The sequence below is a fragment of the Panicum hallii genome, chromosome 9 (assembly GCF_002211085.1).
Source record: "Panicum hallii strain FIL2 chromosome 9, PHallii_v3.1, whole genome shotgun sequence".
Lineage (NCBI taxonomy): Eukaryota > Viridiplantae > Streptophyta > Magnoliopsida > Poales > Poaceae > Panicum > Panicum hallii.
The window spans coordinates 958407-981016 of record NC_038050.1 but is presented as its reverse complement, the minus strand read 5'-3'; the positions used below and the strand labels follow the sequence as shown (position 1 = coordinate 981016).

The 22610-nt window shown below is 50.7% G+C and overlaps 3 protein-coding genes across 3 annotated transcripts; 1 reads left to right on the top strand and 2 right to left on the bottom strand.

The window, feature by feature from the left end:
• Positions 1-589: 589 nt before the first annotated feature.
• Positions 590-5555, bottom strand: LOC112875557. The gene is made up of 9 exons (XM_025939439.1): positions 4837-5555; positions 4225-4346; positions 2695-4115; positions 2355-2603; positions 2100-2266; positions 1757-1836; positions 1524-1671; positions 1185-1334; positions 590-1082 (listed from the first exon to the last, which is right to left on the bottom strand). Exons 1-9 carry the CDS (start codon positions 5182-5184, stop codon positions 855-857), a joined length of 2913 nt encoding a protein of 970 aa, XP_025795224.1. The 5' UTR covers positions 5185-5555; the 3' UTR covers positions 590-854.
• Positions 5556-16350: 10795 nt separating this feature from the next.
• On the top strand, positions 16351-18715 carry LOC112873995 (tol-Pal system protein TolB). Its single transcript, XM_025937124.1, has one exon. The coding sequence runs from the start codon at positions 16478-16480 to the stop codon at positions 18539-18541; it is 2064 nt and encodes a 687-aa protein (XP_025792909.1). The 5' UTR covers positions 16351-16477; the 3' UTR covers positions 18542-18715.
• A 105-nt stretch (positions 18716-18820) lies between these two features.
• LOC112873996 (BTB/POZ domain-containing protein At2g13690-like) lies at positions 18821-22096 on the bottom strand. Its single transcript, XM_025937125.1, has 2 exons — positions 21280-22096; positions 18821-19865 (listed from the first exon to the last, which is right to left on the bottom strand). The coding sequence occupies exons 1-2, from the start codon at positions 21910-21912 to the stop codon at positions 18936-18938; spliced, it is 1563 nt and encodes a 520-aa protein (XP_025792910.1). The 5' UTR covers positions 21913-22096; the 3' UTR covers positions 18821-18935.
• Positions 22097-22610: the final 514 nt, after the last annotated feature.

The following is a 22610-nucleotide window of genomic DNA, read 5'->3' as shown; positions in this document are numbered from 1 at the left end:
TTAAACTTGAGATTCCGCGCTCGCCGACGTGCAAGTGCTTGTGTGACCGAACGCATTCTGGTTAGCAGCGCAGCGCCCGTCGCGGCCGGCCTGACCAGACACTCCTATCGTTGCGGATCCGTGGCTGGGGTCTGGGCCTCCGGGGCATGGTCTCACATCCACACCACGAGACATGACCACCGGTTCAGATCTTGACAACCAGCACGTACAGGCCGTGATGATGGACGAGCGCTGACGCGCGGGGATGGCTGGGGTGTCAGCGCTCGTTAGGCTTCGGTTTTGTCCGACGCGGGCCGTCGTTTCTGCCTTCAACGCTGGAGAGACTCGTTGTTGCCTGTTGGGTCGAGAGCCCAGCCCCACTTGAGAAGTGAGTGGACCTGGCGCCCCTACGCGCCGCCCAGACTGCGCTAGTGGGGCCGTACCCCCATGCTCTGCTCACGTCGAATCTCAGCTCCCAAACCGAATCTCCCTCCATCTACCTTCATTATTAGAGAGAGAGAGAGAGAGAGATGCACATTTCCAATCAGACAAGTGAGCTTTCACATCTGTTCATCAGCAAAAAGAAAAAAGAGTTCAGAGAAGCTGGGGCAACGACAAATGCAACATGGACCATGAAACCACTGATAACACAACATGAATTGCACCGTCGGGCCAGGGCCAGCGGGTTAGATTAGATCTACAACAAAATCAACTCCTAGCTACATTAGCAACGCTACCACCACATCTCCCAACTAATAAGCAGGCCTCCGTTTTCCATCGCCTGAACGCAATCATCCCACCAATCACACCAAACACATGGAATCTGTACACACAGCTCTGATCGATCAACCGCCTCCGCATCGGAGATTGAGGTGCTAGTCGAAGCTCGACGACCGGCTCCAGTAGCCGTCGGCCGAGGTGCCCACGGTGCTGCTGCAGCGCGAGAGCGTGTCCTCCTCCACCCCGAGCAGCGCAAGGCTCAGATGTGACTGCATGTTCGAGTCAGGGGTTGAGGTCTCCTCATCTGAGCCGTCGAAGCTGGCGGTGACCTGCGACCGCGCCCACGCGATTGTTTCGTCGTCCCCTTGGAGCAGTTTCAGGACCTGGGTCGCATAACAAGCATGTTGAAATCAGACTTGGGCTACGAGGGATGCTGCTTTTGATGAAACTGCAAGTGTTCTTTCCTTGTGACTGCATGTTCTTACCAGTGACATTTCTGGTCGAGAATGAGAAGATGTCCTTGTGCACAGCGAAGCAGCCAGCGTCATCCTCTCCATTTCATCGCAGTCGTAATCGTTCCCCAAAAATGGATCAAGCAGCTGTTTAATTTCTCCACTGGACAGTAAGGGCTTTGCCTGTTACCATGAAGGGAGATTAGAAAAAAGAAATCACAGTTCTCATGTGCAGCAGTGATCAAATGCACCCATCACCGTGAACTTAAAAGCTGAACTAACAAACATGTGGCTACAGTATTGTTCTTAGGCCATGACACATGTTACTGATCAAGCCAGCTTGCATAAAAAGCAGTGTTGTAAGGAACTTACCCAACCAACCAGGCTTTCATGGCCCTTTGCACTTCCTGGTGTGATGGGTCTCCTTCCTGAAATAATCTCTAGCAGTACTACTCCAAAAGCATAGACATCAATCTTCTCATTGACCTTCCCGTACGAAAAATATTCGGGAGCCAAGTACCTGTATAAGAATAGTTCGTTAACCACTTCGGATTTTATGTTCAATTAACAAAAACAGCTAACCATAGCTCAGAGATGATACATACCCGAAAGTTCCGGTGATGTCAGTACATGTTAGGTGGGGAGTCGAAGCTGACACTTGCTTTGCTAACCCAAAATCACACAGCTGCAATTTCCAAGAGGCAATGATGTCACAACCATAAACAACATTATTGACAAGAGTGTAACTAATGGTTGTTACAATGACAATCAAGAAAATGGTTCTTACGAAGCATCACTTCCTACGCGTCAAGCTAATTTATTAATCCACGTGTCTCACATTTTATCCGTAATTAAAAAATTATTCACTATATAGATCTAGATTGGGGAAACATGGACTATTGTCCAACTTATAGCTCTAGGTATTTGCAACTTAATCTGAATATTTACCCGTGCCCCAAAATCTTCAGAAAGGAGGACATTTGAAGACTTAACATCTCCATGAATCACAGATTGGGTCACACCGCCAAGATGAAGGAATTCAAGTGCTCTTGCAATGTCAATTGCTATCTTATTTCTCCTCTCCCAGATAAGAAAATTAGTGTCATCATTATTTCCTGAAGAGCAATAGCAGTAACCAATAAGAGGCCAGCTAGCAGGAAAGTTAGGGACTGAAAAGATGGTGTATTATATCTTGAGGCTTACCATGAAGAGCTTTGTCCAAGCTTCCTTTGGACATGTGATCATATACCAACACAAGATTGTAGTTCTCAAAGCTGAATCCCCTTAGTGCGACAATGTTTTCATGTTGCAAGCTGGTTACAATCTCAATCTCTGTAATAAACTCATGTATTGCATCAACTGAGGGTTTCAGAATCTTTATGGCAGAATATGTTCCATCATATAGTTGTGCCTTGTAAACTTGGCTGGTTCCACCCTTTCCAATTAGCATATCTGCATCACCAGAAAAGAAAAATAAGTTGTCCATTTAGTCAAAAGAAAAAAACGCACATACCAAAGTAATGATACTGTTAGAGGCAATTACCAGGTGAATAGTTGGATGTTGCAAGTTTGAGTTCTTCGTAACTAAACAACCTACAAACTGAAGAATACTTCTCTCGAAGTGATTCCAATTCACTTGGAGGCCATGCTACATCATAGAAAGCGAAAGAAAACATAGATTCTGGCTCAACAGCTGAAGTGGATTCAGTTTCAGATTCACAGTTCAACCTTGGACTTGCATCTGATTTCAATAGTTTGCTGTCTGGGTGGACTGAAGTGTAACGGCTTGGAAGCCTCATTGCCCATTGAACCATTGAGATTTTTGCCCATTCAAAAGATGAGCTTCTGTGATGGCTGAAGATCCTCCTACGGAGGTGGCAGCGGTCGGATCTTCCTTCTATCATCCTTCTCAGTGACATTGGAGAACTCAAGGGAGTTTCAGCATTTCGTGCAGAGTAATTTGGTGAATCCTCAGCTTCTGTGGATACAGTAGAAGATGACCGTTCAGTAGCAGCCATGCTAACTGAGCCATCCCTCTTACTAGGTGATGTCTCCGAGTTCACGTGAATATCACTGGAGAAACTACTGCTACGCCTAATCACACCTTTTATACCAACAGAACGTTTGGATCCCCCAGAACTCCTACCCGAACGTCCATTCTTAGGCAGCCAGCAGTACAGGTCGCCGTCTCCTTCAAGCGCCGAATTGGCTGGTTTAGCACCTTTCCAACTCACAGTTGAACGCCTAGAATCACCAATACTCCTGCCTGAATGACCATTTCTTGGGGGTAATACACAGTAGAGCTCCCCAGCCCCTTCAGCTGGCAGATCAATTGAATCATGGTCCTGCCTACTTGAAGCACTTGCAACTGAATCGGAACTCCTTGCCGGAAGCACACAGTACAACACGCTGGCACCCTGACCAGGAAGCTCGGCAATCCCATCTTTCTGTTCAGCTGTTGACTCTTCAGCTTTAACAGAAGGATCTGTATCAATCTGAACCTGATCCCTTGACAAATCCACAGGGTCCATGCATGACTCTTCAGCCTTAACAGAAGGATCTGTATCAATCTTAATCAGATCCCTTGACAAATCCACAGGTTCCACGCATGACTCTTCAGCCTTAACAGAAGGATCTGTATCAATCTGAACCTGATCCCTTGACAAATCCACAGGGTCCAAGCATGAAACAGGCTGCGCTTCCACAATGGTGTCCTCCGGCTTACTGCCCTTTGTGCCAACATCTTGCGTGGTGTCAACCTCGCCATCATCTTTAGGTTGATGGGCTTGGAACGGCACTACGCAATACATCTCATCTTCGCCACAGGGAGCAACTTCTGCTGAGACCTTGCCTGAGTGGATATTTGATTCTCTCTTGAACTCGATCTTGCCATTGTTCACGGCAAAGACTGCACAACTTGCTGGCAGCTTCTTTGCGCAATACTTTGCAACTGAATGCAAGGACCTGATCAATAGAAAGCACTGGTTACAATAGTGGAGGTAATCATGGAATGAAAAAAAGCTTAAGCTTCCATAGTGGAAAGCACTGAGCATCAAACGCTGATGGCACTCACGAAATTGCACGCCTTTTCTTAGCGAGGCCGAGGACAAGCTTGGAGGCCCCAAACAGTCTGGCTTCACGGACAAGTGCCTTGCGAACTGACGAGTCCTTGCAAATCTTGACCTTCAGATTGATCTGCGCACGCAACAGACCACCATTACAAGTTAGCACACAGAACTAAACAATAAATTGCAGGGAATTAACCACGGCAAAGCCACGGAAGAATGGGGGCAAAGGACATGTACTAGGTCAGTAGAAGGAAAGCCATAAATGAAGTGAAAATTTGATTTTGTAAGATAACCGTAAAAAGTCATAACTGCAAGGTGCGAACAAAAATCAGATTGCGCACAGATCGACGGCATTCGTGGAGAAAATCCGGTGGCCAAGCATAATTTGCATTTTTTTGACATAAAATACGGAGGAATTGCATCGATCACTTGGGCGGAAAAAAAAAGGCAAATCTTTGCACGTCAGCACAAAAGGGGAGGATAAGAAATGAAGCAAGACTTAAAAAGAGAAGAAAAATGATTGAGAGCGAGAAGACTTGTCATGTTGGCAAGGCACTCGCGAGCAGCACAATTGAATCGATAGCACGGCAGCAGAAAAACGAGCGGCGAGCAGCGACCTGCTTGAGGTTGCAGAACCCCTCGTAGACGCCGAGCATGGCGTCGAAGTCGACCGCGGCGGCCGCCTCCGCCCGGGACGCCACCACGACGTGGACGGCTACGACCCGGTCCCCGGGCGCCGCCGCATTGACGAGCACCCACGTCAGCAGCGCCCGGCTCTCGTGGTCCGCGCGCACGCCGACCACCACCGTGCTCCCCTCCGCCTCCGCCTCCCCGTCCGGCGCCTTCCCCGAGCACCCCGCCTCCTCCTCCTCCTCCCCCTGGACCGCCGCCGCGTCCATGGCCTCCGGCGCCGGCGACCCTTCCTCCTGCTGCTGCGGCTGCGGCTGCTTCCTGGACACCTTCATCCGCGCGCCGCGTCGTCCCTCGTGACTCACGGGGGCGGGGCGGCCGCTGCGGCGCGCGCGACCATGGGCACGGGCTGGCTGACGGGCGCGTGCTCTGTGCCTCGGGCGCCGCGGCTGCTCCGTTGGACCGGCCCCCTCCTGGCAACCGTCGCGTCCTGCCTCTCCTCCTCGCCGCGCGCGCCCTCTTGTTCCGTTGCTCGTCGCTGCGCTCCGTGCCTCTCTCTCCTCCGCCTTGGAGGTCGCGTTGGTTCGTGCCCGTTGCTGGCTCTGGGCTCTGGCCTCTGGCTCGGCGGTTTCTCTCTCCTCTCCCCACCCCCCTCTGGCCTGCTTGTCCTGTGGCTTCTCTCCCCCACCAGGGAGGCCGCCACTTGGGTTCCGTAGTTTAGTAGGAAGCCAGCAACCGCCGTTTTCTCCGTTCCGTTGCGCATTTCCCCTGCCCCCCTTTTTTCCCTCCTTTTTTTACAGGAAATCGGAATAGGAATTTATTTTATCCTTTTTCCTTTTTCCTGAGGCGAGGCAGTTGAGAGATGCACGTGGTGAAAAGGCGTGTGGGATTAGCGGGGGGCACGTAGAAAAAAGGGTAAGATTCCGACAGCAGTGAAGCCCCATTAGTCTTGGATGGCGGCGATCCATGACTGTGCCGGGCAATAATTACTGCCACAGCTGCCCTCGCTTTTTACCGGATCAGACACTGATCAGCATCACAGCGGCAATTATCAGCCGTTAATCCCTTCCCAGCAATTAGCCACTGGTAATCCTCTGCAGCTCTGTCAGGAAACGTACGGCTGCTTGCTCTACCTCGACTTGTCTCGTGTCATAATTTTGGTCAAACCTGATGGGTGGAGAGACGACTTGAACCCGAAGCTAAAGGCAACGAAAAAGTCGTATCAGGTCTACGCTGGTCTTCATCTGCCTTCTTTATTGGATATAAGCGTCTGCTGGGAACTCAGCAGCGAGTAGGTCACACTCGCTGGTCAGCTCATCCTGGCTGCAACCGCAGGTCAGGTTTTTCTAGAGATCAGATTTTAAAATCAGGAATTCCGCGCGACTAAATTTGTTGCCTTTTCATCTACTACAACTCTTGGTTTCATTCAAAATAAAATTCGAATCTATTTCCAGGGCAATTTCAACGCGAGACTGAACTTCTAGACAGCAGAAACAAGACAAACCTTCTTCCCTAAGAAATGCGTTCAGCTCCATTGCTCCAAAAACAAAATAGAAGTCTTGGGCTACAAGCCCTTGAAGGAAATGGTAACTAGTCATGCCGGTTGGTGACCCAATTTAAAACCAGCAGAAGAAAACCAACCATAAATGGTCAAGGCACTTTTTGGCATTTTTTTCTAAACACGGGCCTCTGAGGATTATCTATAAGCTAGCATAGATTGGATCGATCTTGCAAAGTTCCAGCCGTGCCTTGGCAGCAAGGGCAAATTCCCCTGCCAAGAAACAACAAAAGGAAAACTACTTAAACAAGACCTAGCTTCTAGAAACAGAGACGGTGACCTCGAAGGCCCATGCCGACCTTAAACGTTCGAATCAGCACAATTAATATCACAAGCAAGCAGAGGCAGGCAAAGGTACCAGCAAGATGTCAAGGACCACGTCATGAGACAATCGGGGAACAGATGCATGGGAAGGACGAGCTGCTTGCAACAGTGGCCCTGTGTACTGGAAGTGCAGAAACAAACATAACATGGCCCATGCAGATATGCATTATTTTTTTCTTCTTCCTTTTCTTTTGCAAATGTATACAGTTATTCAACTTGTACGCAGATATAATGGGCGCTGTCAAGGCTAAAAGCGCTGAAAGCATTAGCTGCATGTGCACTCACTGACACACATACACAAGAAGCAAGCGTGGTTGGTGTCTCCTCTTGAGGCGTCATGAATGGTTCTACTCATGTCGAGAGTGATCGGATCGGAGGACACATGTGTAGCACGTGGGTCCGGACGAACGAACTTGCTGTGTGGCGTCAGCGCACGCTCACTGCGCGTGGTGAACCAAGTACGTAGTAGCATCTAATCTACTCCTGACGAGACGAGACGTCCCCATCAACCAACTCAGGGCTCGAGCTTTCGAGTTCATTAGCCACGGGTCAGGGATTTTATTTGGGAAGAAGGCTCAGCTCAATTGTGGCGTACAAGCTTTGCTAGCCCTAACTGTTTCTTGCACGAGCTTCCGACGGTTGCTCAGGCCAAGTTGACGAAGTAAGTAGCCCTAGCTAGTACTGGTTGCTGACTTTAACAAAAACAAGGCCCTGTTTAGCTGCTACTGCTTTGCTCGGCAAATTGCGAGGTGTAAATAAGAAGTCTGTGCACTGTTACTACTCTATAGTAAGATGCTGAGATAGGAGCAGTAGCATTTTCAGAAAGTGTACCGCTTGTGGCCGCTACTGTTGGTATGGCTGTCTGAAGCGGGCAGGCAGGCCATGCAGTTTGATGGCTCGCTCCTGTAGCAAAAACTAACGGACGCGGACCATGCTTCTGATCCACTACAATGCATGGAATTTACATTTTCTTCTGAATAATTTGTACATTTTCATTTTCACCATAATAATTCAGTGTATGTATCCCCAGGTCTGAACACGTGTGGTTATGTGCAAGACTGGTCGTCAGGTCAACACTTTGCTTCCTTGGCAGGTCAGAAAAAAAAATCATGACATCGCCGATTGGTACTGCACCGTGAAAGAAAGAAAAGAAAATCGGAGGAACGTCTCAAACCAAACTACTCCACTGGTGGTGATCCGTCAGGATGGGTGCACCCGTCCACGTCATCAACCGTAAAATAGTGACCGGCCTTCCTTTTTACCTAACTACCCTTCTCCCATTGTGGTTGTGGGCTTGTTTTTTTTTTTTTGGAAAGGTGGTTGTGGGCTTGTGGCCGGCGGCTAGCCAAGCAAGCCCGCCCGAGATGGCGACTGGACAGTGGGGCCGTCCACGTCGCCAGCAGCGCAAGCCCATCTGCCTGCGGCTTCTTTCTGGGCGGTTTCCTTTTGTGGCGAGCGCACGTGAGCACGAGGAGCCACCTCGGCGCTTCTCTTTTTCTTTTTACAGCACAGCAGAGCACGACCGCCTCCGTTCACACCTGGCGTTGTCCGTCTCTTCCGCGTTTCACACCGTGCTGGTGCCGGCAGCCGGCAGCTATCACTTCCTCTTGGATTTGGATCCGACCGATTCTCACCGCACCAATTTGGACGGCAGATTCCATTCAAAGATTTTTTTTTAACCGAGTTCCATTCTAAGTGTTTTTGGATTTTTTTTTATCTTGAGATCAGTTGTTTGGGTTATCCGCTGCTTCAACGTGCTGTACAGTGTAAGCTGCCTGGCGTTTCGATCGCCTGAGGGAGGCAACCTCTCGATCTGTTCCACAGACATGCAGATTAGTACTAACGGTTAGCGCAAAGCTGTCAGCTACGAGTAGATAGTAAACTAGTAATAGTAAAATTAGGCTTAGTGGTGGATGGATGAGGCATGCCACAAAGAAAGCGAAAGTCGAGCGCTTTCTTTCCTTGCTCCCTTTACAGTTTGCAGTCACCCTTGCGGATCTAAACAGAATCCATCACCTTCCTTTCGTTGCTTCTCTCTCGGTCTCTCCCCCTGAGTGGAGTACGGTTGAACACATCAAAAGCTAATGAGGACAGTGACAGTAACTTTTGTGCATGCGCAAAGGTAGCCCAGTAAACCACCCTTGGAATTTCACTCAGACTCAGAGAGCGGATCAGCCTTTAGATTGTCGGCAGCAACGGGAACCTTTAAATCTCCAGCGGCTGACACACGCGATGAAATAGTGCTAGTAATTTTGCAGCTGCGGCTGCATAACCATTTCGTCAGTAATAAGCAGAATTTCTGGACTTGGTTCTTCCTCTGGTCAACGTCGTCAGTTATCATGCACGCCCAGGCACGACCAGGGCGACTGTTCCTCGTTGACTGACTGATCGGCAAGCTGCCTCGTACTGACCGGCCTGTCTAGAACGATGAACGGAGTAGGGTATATCTATCTCAATAGACCCGGCATGCATGATATGCATCTGACAGTCCAGTCCAGCCACAAATCGACAAGGTTCAACTTGCCTGACAGATTCTTATTCCTCTCCCTCTTTCCAGCGGTTTTCTTGTCAGGAAGAAAAGAGTACAGTAGATCATATAACCATTTGCTGCTCCGTACGCGTGCTAATTGGTGGTACTAACAAACAACGATTAGTTGAGGGACAGATGGATTATCACATCGGGCGATCAGCTCGTCATCTGATCTGAACGTGAGACGATCGAAATGCAGGAGGCACGCGAGCCTGAACGCATGTGCAGAGACAAGTCACATACGGCCAGCTCGATCTGCAGGCGCTCGCTCAGTTATGGCAGCATCATGCAACCAAAACTGAGAACCGGCTCTCTAGCTGATCCATCTCAATCCCCTGATGGTATGCGCACCTTCATGGGATCTGCAATTTGCTCGCCTCTCCGGAAAATAAGGGAACAGGATGTCATGCAAGGATGCAACGACATTATATTTCAGCAAGAGCCTCTGACGAAGAAATTGGGCATGGAGCCGTTCCATCATTCAGTTTCTTCTTTTGTTCAGATGTAGTACTACTGCTGTGTAGTTCATTCAGTCTCTGCGCATCAATAATATTCCATTGCGCTGGGAGTTTGGGACCCCTAACTTAATTTCAGCCAGCGCAACGCATATATACTCCACTATAGTAGGTGATGAGCATCTCTATCTGTCTCCATCGTTTCGTCCGTCATCCACCAAACTGCATATGCCAACCTTGAGAAACACAGAACCAAATTGCCAGTTCTGTGTCTCCAATTTTTTTTCTTCTCCTTTCTTTCCTAAAAAACTGGAAGAGATACGTAGAGGGGCGCATCCCCTGCTCCTCTTCTTTTTCGTCATTTTTTCTGTCTTGTGCTGGCTACGTGGGATGCCTTAGAACTTTTCCCCCTCTCTCTCTCTTTTTTTTTTTGGTTGCTGAAAGGTGACTTTTTCGCTCTTTTTGTGAAGCTTCCACGGAGGCGCAGGCAGCCAAAGTAGGAGCTGTCCATGTCGTGCCATGTAATCCACCCCCACCACTCGTTTCACCGTCCTCTCGGCGGTGGTGATGGATATCTCGCTCGGGCACGCGTCACCATTAAACCTGCACGCATCGTGCAGCGGAGCAAAATGTATCGTCGGTGCTCAAACTTGACTCGAGTTATCGCCCCGGTCGCTAAACCGAAAGTTATATAATTTATTCAAATAAAAAATTATATACGTATAAAAATAATTCATAACAATTTTCTTGTACAAATATTTTCAAATAGAAAATATCTATATAACAAAATTGTAAAATAAGAAACTCATATGATCAAATTTGTAAAAAATAGAAAATAAAAAGAATAAATTTTGGAGGAAATATTGGAAAAGAAAATATTCGGCACAAAATTTTGAAATAATATTTTGGAAAAAGTTAGAAGATATAAGAGTTGAGCAGAAAAATTAAAAAAAAAATTGGACCTGTAAGCTCCACATAAGTGAACACTTCCATTTTATAGCTTAAAATGATGATTTGGACCTCACATATCACGATTAGTAAGTTTGAGAATCTGAATGTACATTTTGAAAGTTAGGGAGCCGGGATGACACCCCGAGGTAAGTTCCAACCAGAGAAGATACGATTATGTATACGTGCACACAAGTAGATGGATACAGATTCATGCATCTACGCAGTGCTCTCGGAATCCCAGACCAGTTGAAAATTCGTAGCCAATGAGCCCTTCTGCACCTTCCTTCTATTACCTTTCCAGTAGGTAGCTGGTAGGAAACAAGGTAGGAAAAGTCTGTTCTCGCTCGTAGTCCTGAATTTAGGGTGTGTTCGTTTCCCTGCCTCTAAATTTTAGAGGGGTCACATCAAAGAGAATCTTGTCATTTAGAAGTATTAAATAAAGTCTAATTACAAAACTAATTGCAGAACCCCAGGTCTAATTCGCGAGACGAATCTAATGAGGTATATTAATCCATGATTAGTGGATGATTACTGTAGCATCACTGTAGCAAATTATGGATTATTTAGGCTCATTAAATTTGTCTCGCGAATTAACACCCATCTGTCAAAAAAAATTTATAAAAAAATTTTATTTAATACTTCTAAATGATAAGATTCTCTTTGATGTGATGGGTCTAAAATTTAGAGGGGAGGAAACGAACACCCCCTTAGAAGAGGCCCTACCTATTGTGGAAGGAAACATTGGAACGAACAGCCATCGGCGCTGCATACTGTGTGACTGATCTGACTGACTGTGAGACCAGACCGATCAGCAAGAGTTGGGGAACTTCTAGTCAAATCACATACAGCGTCAGGATGTAACGTCTGATCAGCAGAAAACAAATTAAACAAAGAAGATGATCTGCAACGAGCAGCGTCGTCCGACCGCGATAGACGGTCCAAATTAAACTTTATGGTACGACGACGACGACAGGTAACAATACAATATCTACCATCGGTCAGTTACTTATTACCAACAACCCATGGATATGATCGAGCTAATATATACACAAAGAGTCTAGAGATGGCTGCTGCAACAGCTCGTCAGCCATTCTCAGCTGCCTCGCTCGCCCTAGCTCTAGCTGTAGACCATCTGCGAGCTCGGTAGTAGTTCGTCCGTCACCTGCTCTCTCGATGGACAGTCGCGCGCCATGCATGTTGGTCATATAATAATTTTGGTTGTCGATGCGCCGTAACGGTATCTTATTCATGTACAGACGTGACACAGCCCACTAATTCCTTAATTAGTTAACCATATGCACGCATCATTTAACTTCATGTGTTTAGCAATGCTAAGAAATACCATAATCAATTATGCTAAGAGGAGAAAATAGAGAATCTTTCTCACCAATATTTTCTTAACCTCTATTAAATATAATCAGCATCTTGACGATAATTAGAAAGTCGGCAGCTCGAAGAAATAGAGCGACAATCGGCAAGTTAGCAACTATGGTCACGGCATCGGCGCTTCACGGCGATCGTTTGCGTTATGCGCTCCTGCGTGCATGGCCGAACAGACGAGCAGTCTCATCCTAGAGGCAACGAGACCTTGAGCAAATGAAGCGTGCATCCTTCGATTTTGATTCCCGTCTGCTGACTCTGGCCTGTTCGTCTGTGGCCGTGCCTGTGGGAAGTGCTACTGCTGGCTATCACATCGAGGGGGCCCATGATTTTGGTGGCCGGTGCGGTCGCGCCGTCTGCGCCGCACAATATACGGTACGGGTCTATCTAAATTTTAATCCCACCATAATATTAGATGTTTCGACAGCAATTAAAAATAATAAATATATAATTATAAAAATTAATTATATAAATGGAGACTAATTCACGAAACGAATCTACTAAATTTAGTTAGTCCATCATTAGCATATATTTATTGTAGCACGATATTACCAAATTATGGACTCATTATGCCTAGTGGATTCGTCTCGTGAATTACTCTCCATTTATGCAATTGACTATATTTAATACTTCTAATTGATATCCAAACAAAGAGACTATAAAGTTTAGTCCGGGTATCAAACACCCCTTAATTTTTCTTCTCACTTAAAATTTGTGTCAAGAGAGAAAAAAAGAAAGCATTACATGCGTGCAGTATTATCACGTAAGTGACGTACGTGTAGGCAGCGCACACACCGACATCTCTTTGGTTGGCTACGCAGCCCGCCACACCTCTACCGCGTCTAAGCTTTGCCGCATTCTCTGCGCCCAAGCTCGCCTACCGTTCGTTTGGCGCCTCGGCTTTTGACAGGCCCAACAACGGCCTCGCTCGCCACGTTCAAGGCTTTCAGCCTGTTTCTGTAGTAGCCCATCTTTGCTTATAGTGTATAGCTCTGAATTTCTGTGTCAAACACATAGCTGAGTAATGTGTGTGTTACCCAGCGTAGAAAGTAGAGACGGCCACGGCCTACCCAACTCACATAGAAACATGGCCTGGCATCTCTCCGAGTCTCCGTAGTGTCGAGTCGCGATCACCACATCAAGGAATATTGATGGCCCATCCCATCTGCGGGCCTCAAATTTAAACGAACTTGTACGCTAACAGGCCGGAATCATGGGCTTTCAAAACAAGGCTGGAATCCTTCTTATTCCGCTAAGAGAGAGTGGCGATTTAGGCCTCACGAATTAATTTGGGCTGGCGGCGTCCAAAAATCCCAAAACAAGCCAAGCCTTCTTGGTGCCCAAGTAAACCCAACTCCGCTACCGCGCTACTGCATAAAAGGGCGGCCCAGCGAGCAGCCAGCCAGGCACCAGCAGATCATTCTCTTCCACCGCTTGCGCGGAGGAAACAGCCCACCGCTCGCGTTTTGAATCCAAACCAACCAACTCGTCGGAACGCCATGGCCGGGGCACGGTCTCTTCGCCCCGGGGATGGGGACCTCCGCCGCCGAGCATGGTGGTTTTCCGAATGGTTTTTGGTTGGGCCGTTCACTCGTCGGAGAAGAGAGGGGGGAGAGTCGGCTAAGATCGAGTAGTCTCATTTTGTTGCTGTCTTTTTTGCCCCCTGACGAACTGACGACCGAGCGAGCTAGTAACTGATGCGATGTGCGTGTAGAGATGGGAATGAAATCTGTGAATTTTAACATCAAAACTGTAGATGTTAGATGATATATATACATATACATACATACATATATATATATATATGTATATAATTCTAGCATTCGATGTCTGCCTCTGAATCTTACGATGGCTATGCACAGCTGCAGATCAAGTGATACCTGCAGCTTCTGCTGTCAGGGCTGCATCACTACCACGAGCGCAGCATCAAGGGCTCCAACCTGCTCATCGACTGCCACGGCGTACTCAGGATCGGCGACTTCGGCCTCGCCAACCACTACATATGCCCCCCTAAGTATTTACAGATAGTCCTCCTCCCCGTACGGCGGCTCATCTCGCTCGCTCTTCCCGTCCTCTCGCGGATCCGCCGGCGCCGATGGCGGCCGCGCCTCTCGTCCAACTCAGCTACCACCTCCCCGCCGCAAACCCTAGCACCTTCCTTTCGCCGTTCCAGTCCAAAGGAGATTCGCCCTCCGTCCTCGGCCGTAGCTACGTCGACGCGGACGGCTGCTGTGCGGAATCAGAGGCGGCGGCGGACCAGCCAGGCAGCCAGCAGCGTCTCCGGACTCCGATCGACCGCGACGAGAGGCGGCAACGGCCGGTTGAATGGGCAGGAGCCTGTGCCGCCTGTCACTTCATCGCAAAACATGTCTGCAGAATTCTTGGGAAAATGGTAGTTTCGACGGGATTCCTGCGTCCCAAACAGGGCGCGAACAGCTCTGATAATTTTCAGGTGGAGCAGCTGTTCAAGATCTTCAGGGGGAACTCCAATGGAGGCCTTGCAGAGGGACGTGCCACTGCTGCTGCAGCAGGGGGAACCGGTGAACTCCGGGGCTGCTCTTCTTCCAACTGGTGCAGCCGGGAGCAACAACGTCGGACGGACCTGGCATGGCAACCGGCGGCGGGCAGTGGGGCTGCCCGTGCAGGAGTGGCATGGCGGCCGCGCTCCTCGTGGCTGCTGAGCCCTGCTGCTCCATGGCGATTCAGCTTCCTCGTGGCAGGAAGGAGCAGTTGCTGGATCCCAAAATGCGACACCCATTTGATCAGTGATTTCAGGATCCGTTATTACCTGTCGCGGCCGAACAGAATAGAAAGAAACAATCATGGCAGACTGGCAGTGTCAATCCATTTTTCATTCTGGTCGTCACTGAAAGAAACAAAGATTCAGACTTTTCAGAGCTCCCTGTCCGTCACTGAATGCAGAACAGCAGCAGCAGAGCTAGTTCAGCCACGAGCATCGAGCAAGGGCGGCCGGATTCGTCCACTGCCGCTTGGGAAGCCTCTGGGTTGGTGTTGGTGGACGTGCAATGCAAATGAAGCGGCTCCTTTTGCGATGTGCCTGCGCAGTGGTAGCGAATTTGCTTGAATTTTCTGCATATGCACTGTTGCTGATTGCTGTGAACAGAAGGACGCGGGCGTCGACCGCGTGACGGAGGAGACGGGCGTCAACCGCGTCACGGAGAAGGCGGCGGCGGCGGGCGACGACGAGCGCGTGCGCGTGGTCGCGAAGGAGGATGAGGCCACCGTGGCGGAAGTTTTCGTCCCCGTCGTCGGGGTAAAGCCAATCAGCGGCGTCAGGGGAGAGCGAGGTCGACTTGGATCCGGCGGTCCCGGCAGCGCAGCCAGGAGGGGAGGCGGCCTAGGGCGGTGTCTCAACTCTCCATGGATACCTTGGCATTGACATTGAACACGGAATGAGAGAGTCGGGTAATGTCGTCAGTCTCTGACCCTGCGTGTGGTTAGTAGCGCTCTTGTCCGGATGGACCAACTGAAATTTTTTGCTCGTTCGTCTTTCTGCTCGATCGATCATCTTCTCCCAGGTTTTGCTTCTGTTTCGAGTAGCATGCCCAAACTATCCGACCAGTTTTTCCCCTGATCCATGAGCAAAACCCTGCAACAGTGCAACTCGCGTGTGCCAGTCTTGCTTCGTGCGACTGATGATGATGATCTGCACGCACTTGAGCCCATGGAGGTGTGTGGGTGGGCAGAGCCCGTTGGGTTGTGCCGGTGGTGGGAGCCTGGAGGATTTTGTGGCAAAAGCCTCTCTTATTCTTGAGCCATGGAGGATTTTTATTCTTGGGCTGAAAGTGAATTGGTGGCAGAGAGTTCGCCGGAATGGATGGATGACTCGGTTCTTTCCAGAGGCACACGCGTCAAGCTGCAAATGCACAGTTGTTTGTTGCTCTGCTTGCTTTCTCACTCAACATTAAAAAAAGAAAAATCTGAAGCAGTCGATCCGCAAATGCATACACCTGCTCTCACCTCTCGAGAATCGAGAAGTTAAATAATTCTAAGTTTGAACAAATTTATATAAAAATTTACTGTCATCTATATTTTTAAATATATTTAGTATAAAAATATATTATATAATTAATCTAATAATACTTATATTATAATATAAATATTAATACTATTTATTAAATTTAAAATTGCTCGGGTACGAGAGGTGGATTCTTTTAGGACGGAACAAGTAGTCGGATTTCTTTTCTTTTCTTTTCAGAATAATCATGGCGACACGCTGACACTGACCCTCCAAGCTCGCGATTCGATCACCCAAAAAAGGCCGTGAAAATCCCCCCAAATTGGAGGAGCATCTTCTTCCCCGGCGGCCCTTATCCAGTTTCGGCGGCAGCCGCGCACCTCCCACTCTACTAGTCTAGTGGCCACTGGCCAGTACGCGTACGCCGTCCCGCTCGCTCCCCTCGCGCGCCATGGCTCCCCGCGCCACCCAGCTCCTGCTCTTCCTCATCGTCGGGCTACTCGTCCTCGCCGCGCCCGCGCCGGCGCTCGCCGCCGACGGCACCATCGTCTTCACCACGCTGGGCCGCAGCCGCTACGCCTTCGACATCTTCGCGCTCCCGCTCGCCCCGCGCTCCTCCTCCTGCCCCGCCGCCGAGGCCCGCCTCAGCGATGGCGCCTCCGTCAACTACAACGGCAACTTCGCGCCGTCCGGGGACTCCCTCCTCTTCGTCTCCGAGCGCAACGGCACCCTCAACCTCTACATCTCCCTCGTCCCCTCCGGCTCCGGCTCCGGCTCTCGCCGCGAGGCGCTTGAGGTGCCCAAGGCGGCGCCGCTCACGCCGCTGCTCCCTTGGGACCCCATCTCGCTCAAGGACCGCCCGTCGCTGACCGCCGACGGCGCCCACCTCGTGTATGTCTCCACCGCCGAGCCCGCCGGGTCACCGCGCCGGAGTTGGGCGGGCGTCTACAACACGCACCTGCCCTCCGGGTCCACGCGCCGGCTCACCCCACGCGGCGTCGCCGACTTCAGCCCCGCCGTGTCGCCGTCCGGGGAGTGGACGGCCGCCGCGTCGCCCGGCCCGGACGGGTGGGGCGGCGAGGTGGAGGACCTCGACACCGACATCTACGTCTTCCGGACGTCCGACGGGTCGCGGCGGACGCTGGCCGTCCGCGACGGCGGCTGGCCGACCTGGGCCGACGAGACAACCCTCTTCTTCCACCGCCGGGACAGCGACGGCTGGTACGGCGTGTACCGCGCCAAGATCTCGTTCGCGGGTGACGCCGGCGTGTCCGCGGCGTCCGTCGAGCGCATCACCCCGCCGGGGTTCCACGCCTTCACCCCGGCCGCGTCGCCCGGCGCGCCGGGGCTCGTGGCGGTGGCGACCAGGCGGCCCGGCTCGGACTACCGCCACATCGAGGTCATCGACGTGAGCGGCGGCGGCGCGAACGCCTACTTCGAGGTGACCAGGCCCGTGGCGCCGCGCGTGCACCACTTCAACCCGTTCATCTCGCCGGACGGCGCGCGCGTCGGGTACCACCGGTGCCGGGGGAGCGAGAACGGGGACTCGCCGCTGCTCCTGGAGAACATCAAGAGCCCCGCGCCGGACACGTTCTCACTGTTCAGGATCGACGGGTCGTACCCCTCCTTCTCGCACGACGGCAAGAGGATCGCCTTCGTCGGGCTGCCGGGGCTGTTCGTGGTCAACTCCGACGGTTCCGGTGGTCGCCGGCGAATCTTCTCTGGCAACGCCTTCCCCACGGCATGGGACTGGAAGAGGAAGGGGGTCATCTACACCAGCATCGGGCCAGACTTCGCGAGCGAGAGGACGGAGGTGGACGTGGTCGCCGTGTCGCTTGGCGACGACGACGACGAGGGCTCGAGCATCTCGATCAAGAAGCTCACCGTGGGTGGCGGGAACAACGCGTTCCCTTCCCCCTCGCCGGACGGCAAGTGGATAGTGTTCCGGTCGGGGAGGTCCGGGCACAAGAACCTCTACATCATGGACGCCGAGGACGGCGAGGCCGGCGGCATCCGGCGCCTGACCGAGGGCCCCTGGTCCGACACCATGTGCAACTGGTCCCCCGACGGCGAGTGGATCGCGTTCGCCTCCGACCGGCACAACCCCGGCGGCGGCAGCTTCGCCATCTACATGGTCCACCCGAACGGCACCGGGCTGCGGCGGGTGGTGCACAGCGCCGACGGCGGGCGGACGAACCACCCCTGGTTCAGCCCGGACTCCAAGTCCCTGGTGTTCACGACGGACTACGCCGCCGTGTCCGCGGAGCCCATCTCGAACCCGCACCACTACCAGCCCTACGGCGAGATCTTCACCGTGAACATCGACGGCTCGGGCATCCGGCGGCTCACGCACAACTCGTTCGAGGACGGGACGCCGTCGTGGACGCCCTACTACCTGAAGCCGGAGGACGTCGGCGAGACGCTGCAGGCCTCCGGGGCGTGCGCGTTCGAGGACTGCCACTGGCTCAACATCGATGCCAAGCCAGATGGCCTCATGTGTGGTAGGCACGGCTAAGTTGCATCTGTGATGGAGAAATTATGGGCTCATGTATGTAGTAGGTAACTGGGTATATAGCGACCAGCGAGGGCAGTGATGCTCTCCCATCTATATTTGCTTGCCTACGAATAAGGTCATGTATATACAGTACAGTCATGCAAATTTTAAGGCAACAATAACCTGATTTGCACATACTTAAGATGAAGTTTACTTGCCAGTATTATGGCCACTTGCTAGTGTATTGGTTAACTTGTCGTGGTTGTAACAATTTTCAACACACCCGCTAGTGCATCGAACTGGAAGAACATGATGGATTTTATTAAGAGGAAAAACAAAATTTGAATATACTCTCAACGGCTATCATTTTACATTCATACACGCAACACATATACCTCACAGTGATGTAAAACGCTCACCGACGCACCTCTACAGATGATCTAACAAATGACCTCCTCCACCATACCTGGAAGGCTCTGCCGAGGTTAGGGCATTCTGTGCCTCTAGATGCAAAGCACCGAAACCATTCTTCGAATAAGCTTTGCTGCTGCTGAAGTGGAAGGGTGAGCAGGGCCTGCCCTAGGTTCTCCTCCAGTATCCTGACATCAAGGCCTTTGGAGCACCTTTGGAGCCAGCCGAAGTCCATTAGCATTGGCCTGAACCATCCATAGAACAACTGGCTCCTCGTATCACTGGGGCATTGGATTCTCCCTTTCCCCAGAGCGATGAACACGCTCGCTGATATCCGGCTCAGCTCGTATCTGAACATTGGTGATGCTTGCTCATGCATTCTGATGAGCTCGTCTTGCTTAGCCCACAACTCAACAAATCTTTCTGCCATATCATTGTTTACAAGGATGTCAAAGAGCCAATTGAGATTCTCAGTTTGCTTACTGACCCTTTCAACCATAGGCTTGCTATCTGAAACTGATGTAGCTTGACCTGCATCCTCGACTGGCACTGAGTTTTCCACGAAAAGTTCCACCAGTGAGCTCAAACAGGAACAGCATATTTGATAAAGGCTCCCTTTGTTTAGCCCAGATAAGTCCTTATGATAGACTGAGCTTTTGCTTAGGAGACTGCTGACCAAAGATTGCAACTCTTTCCTTGCACCGTTGTTGGTTCCACTGGTGACAGATTCAACAAGCTGCACTGTCAAATCCTCTGAGCCGCTCCTGCATTGTTGTTGCAATCTTGCCAGCACATCTCTACATACTGATTCATCAAAAGTACATCTAGCAAAAACATGCTTCAGCCTCTCTTCCTCATTCTCATTCCATGGAACTGCTTCAATGTACCTCAAACATGATTCAATTCCTCTGTCAAACATAATAGAGGAGGAAACCTGTAATTCAAAATCAAAACAGAATAGCATTCTCAGACACATAACAGATACAATTCAGATTGTCAGGAAGCAGAAAAATGCAAGAGGATGTACAAATATAAAACTATATATGTGTATAGCAATGAAACAAAATTGATCAGGTAGGCTGTAACTGACATCTCACTTCCTCAATTGAAGCTAAACAAGTCATAAGCAGTTCACAGAGGTGATCACATCCGTTAAACCCTAAATAGATCAAGCATGTGACACGAAAAAAATGTATTTTGTTCAGCGTACAAGTGAGTATAAATATAATCTGTGTGGTCCATGCAAATTAACAGCCAAGTTTCAATAAACAGAATCAGAAGAACCTATAACATGAACCTGAAAACCTGCTAATCTGCTAGTATGTTCTTTTCTCCGAGTTTTAATGGCTTCTCAACACATATATTAATGAGCTGGCTTCGTATCGATAACCACCCAAGCATATACATAATAACATAAAAAAAACCTTACAGATCCATAATCACACTTGCACACAGGACCATAGGTCCATAACAATAGCTGCTCAAAGTTTCTTTTTTTTTTTAAAAAATGCACCATATAGAAAGTACGGAATGATTCCTTTTCTTTTTTTAAAAAAGAAAATATCAAACCTGTATGCTCAAAATCAGTACTCAACTATAAAAGTATTTTGCTACTTGGATTTCTTTGCTAACTTTTTGGGTCTAACAATTGGAAACGTACAAGTTGTGAACTGTTAAGCCAGAATCTTCTTTTTTCATTTTATTGGCATTAGTAATTCTAAGAAATGTGAGGTTGTTAATAAACATGCCACTTAAGAATCATGAAAAGGTTTCCAAAACTGTGTATACGAACCAATATAAGCTCAAAAGACTAGCTGAACTACAAGTTGCAAAAATTGCGAGCAATAAATTATCCAAGTAGTGTGAGGCTGTCGCTAAGGCTTACTGCCAACTCAAGTTACCAGAACACAAATGGGGTGAGCCCTACCACAAAAGGAGCAGCTTATATTCTAGCAACTGCATAACATACATTATTGGCACCAAGTCCATGATTTTGACAAATCGAAGTGTCAAATTTATTACTTACTAACCAAAACACCAGTTTCAAAATGCATATTCCGTTTTGGTTTCCGCCTTAGTCTAAATCCAATCGCACCAAATCGTATTGATGTCTACATGCTAACTGAATAGGTGGAGCATGAACATCAAGGTATCAAATATACCTCGAATTCATCACAACACAATCAATTGACCAACCAAATTGAACTATTTAATCCTGCAATGTGATTGGTACAAACACTAGTACTTCTAGTTACCCAGCCACACATAGATATTGCTCACATCACAAATTTGAACCGTATTATCGGCACAGACAAAGAGACGGAAACGAAAGGGATGCATCATCTCACCTCGAGCACACCAATTGCCCGCGACACGCCGGCCCTGGCGAGCCAGCGCATGGCGTCGGGCTCGAACATGAGCTCCACGGCCTCCTTGAACGCCTCCAGGTTGTCTACCCCATCCACCTCGACCCTCTTACCCCCGCCGCCCCCTCCACCAGAGGCGTCCGGCACCATGTCGGCGAAGAAGGCGCTGCTCTCGCGCAGCACGGCGGAGTCCAGCTCCATGACGACGCACCTCCCGTCCCTCCCGCGCAGGGACAGCCTCAGATCCAGCCCGCCCCCACCCTCCTCCTCGTCCTCCCGCACCGCTACGAACGGCGCCAGCGCCGCCGCCTGCTCCCTCGGCAGCGCCTCCTCCTCCTCCGCCCCCGCGGCCGCTACGGCCGGAGAGCCCTCGGAGTCTATCGGCGACACGCGCCCCGGCGAGAGGATCCTGCGCGGGTCGATGAGGCCCGCGAGCTTGGACGACGGCGAGCTGTGGAACGACGGCGCCAGAGGGGACTTGGGCGGCAGCTTCTGGGCGGCGGCGGCCGGGAGCGCGCGGTGCTCGGGGCTATCCGGGAGGCCGGAGAACGAGCAGCACCAGCCGCGGGGCCGCGCGGCGGCGCGGCGGATGGTGTGGTGCGTGGAGTCCGCCATGAGAGGAAGCGACGGGCGATGAACGGGACGAGGATCTAGCGTTCAATTGCTGGTGTCCCGCTGCTGCTAGAGTGCTAGGGTTTGGCTCAGCGCGAGGCGGGGGCGGAGGCGGCCGCGGCCATGGGAGCTAGCTGAGCGTGCTGCCGAGCTACACGGGCACACGGCGGGGGGCGGGGGGAAATAATTACCGGTGACGGGAGGAGTGGGCCCCACCTGTAAGCGAGGGTGGTGTGGTGGGAGGCGTGCTTGTGGGTGAGGAGGCGCGCATCGGATGCCGTTGAGCTAGATGCCGTGCCGGGGAACAGCGCGGGGATCCTCTGCGGCCACCGACGGTGGGGCCCCTGTAACGGCGAGGCCACATCCGGTTCTGGCTCTGTGGCTCGCGGCCGGGAGAGGCCACGTGGCGGTACGCGAGCGGGCTGCGCTTGGCGGGTAGTAGTGGTGACTGGGATCCGTTGGGACGGGCATGACGGCAGCTGCGGATGCGGTGCGCCCGTGCTAAAACGAACGCTACGCACAAATCATACCTTCACAACAGTTGAAGGCCGGAGAGAGAGAGAGAGAAGGATCACGCAGGAAACAAGAATAGACCAAAAAGTTAGTGTGGCCTGTCCATTAAATGAGCCGCATTTGTCGGCTAGCATTGCGATCAATGCATACTGATCCACGCTGCCAGCTGATTGCAATTTGCAACAGCG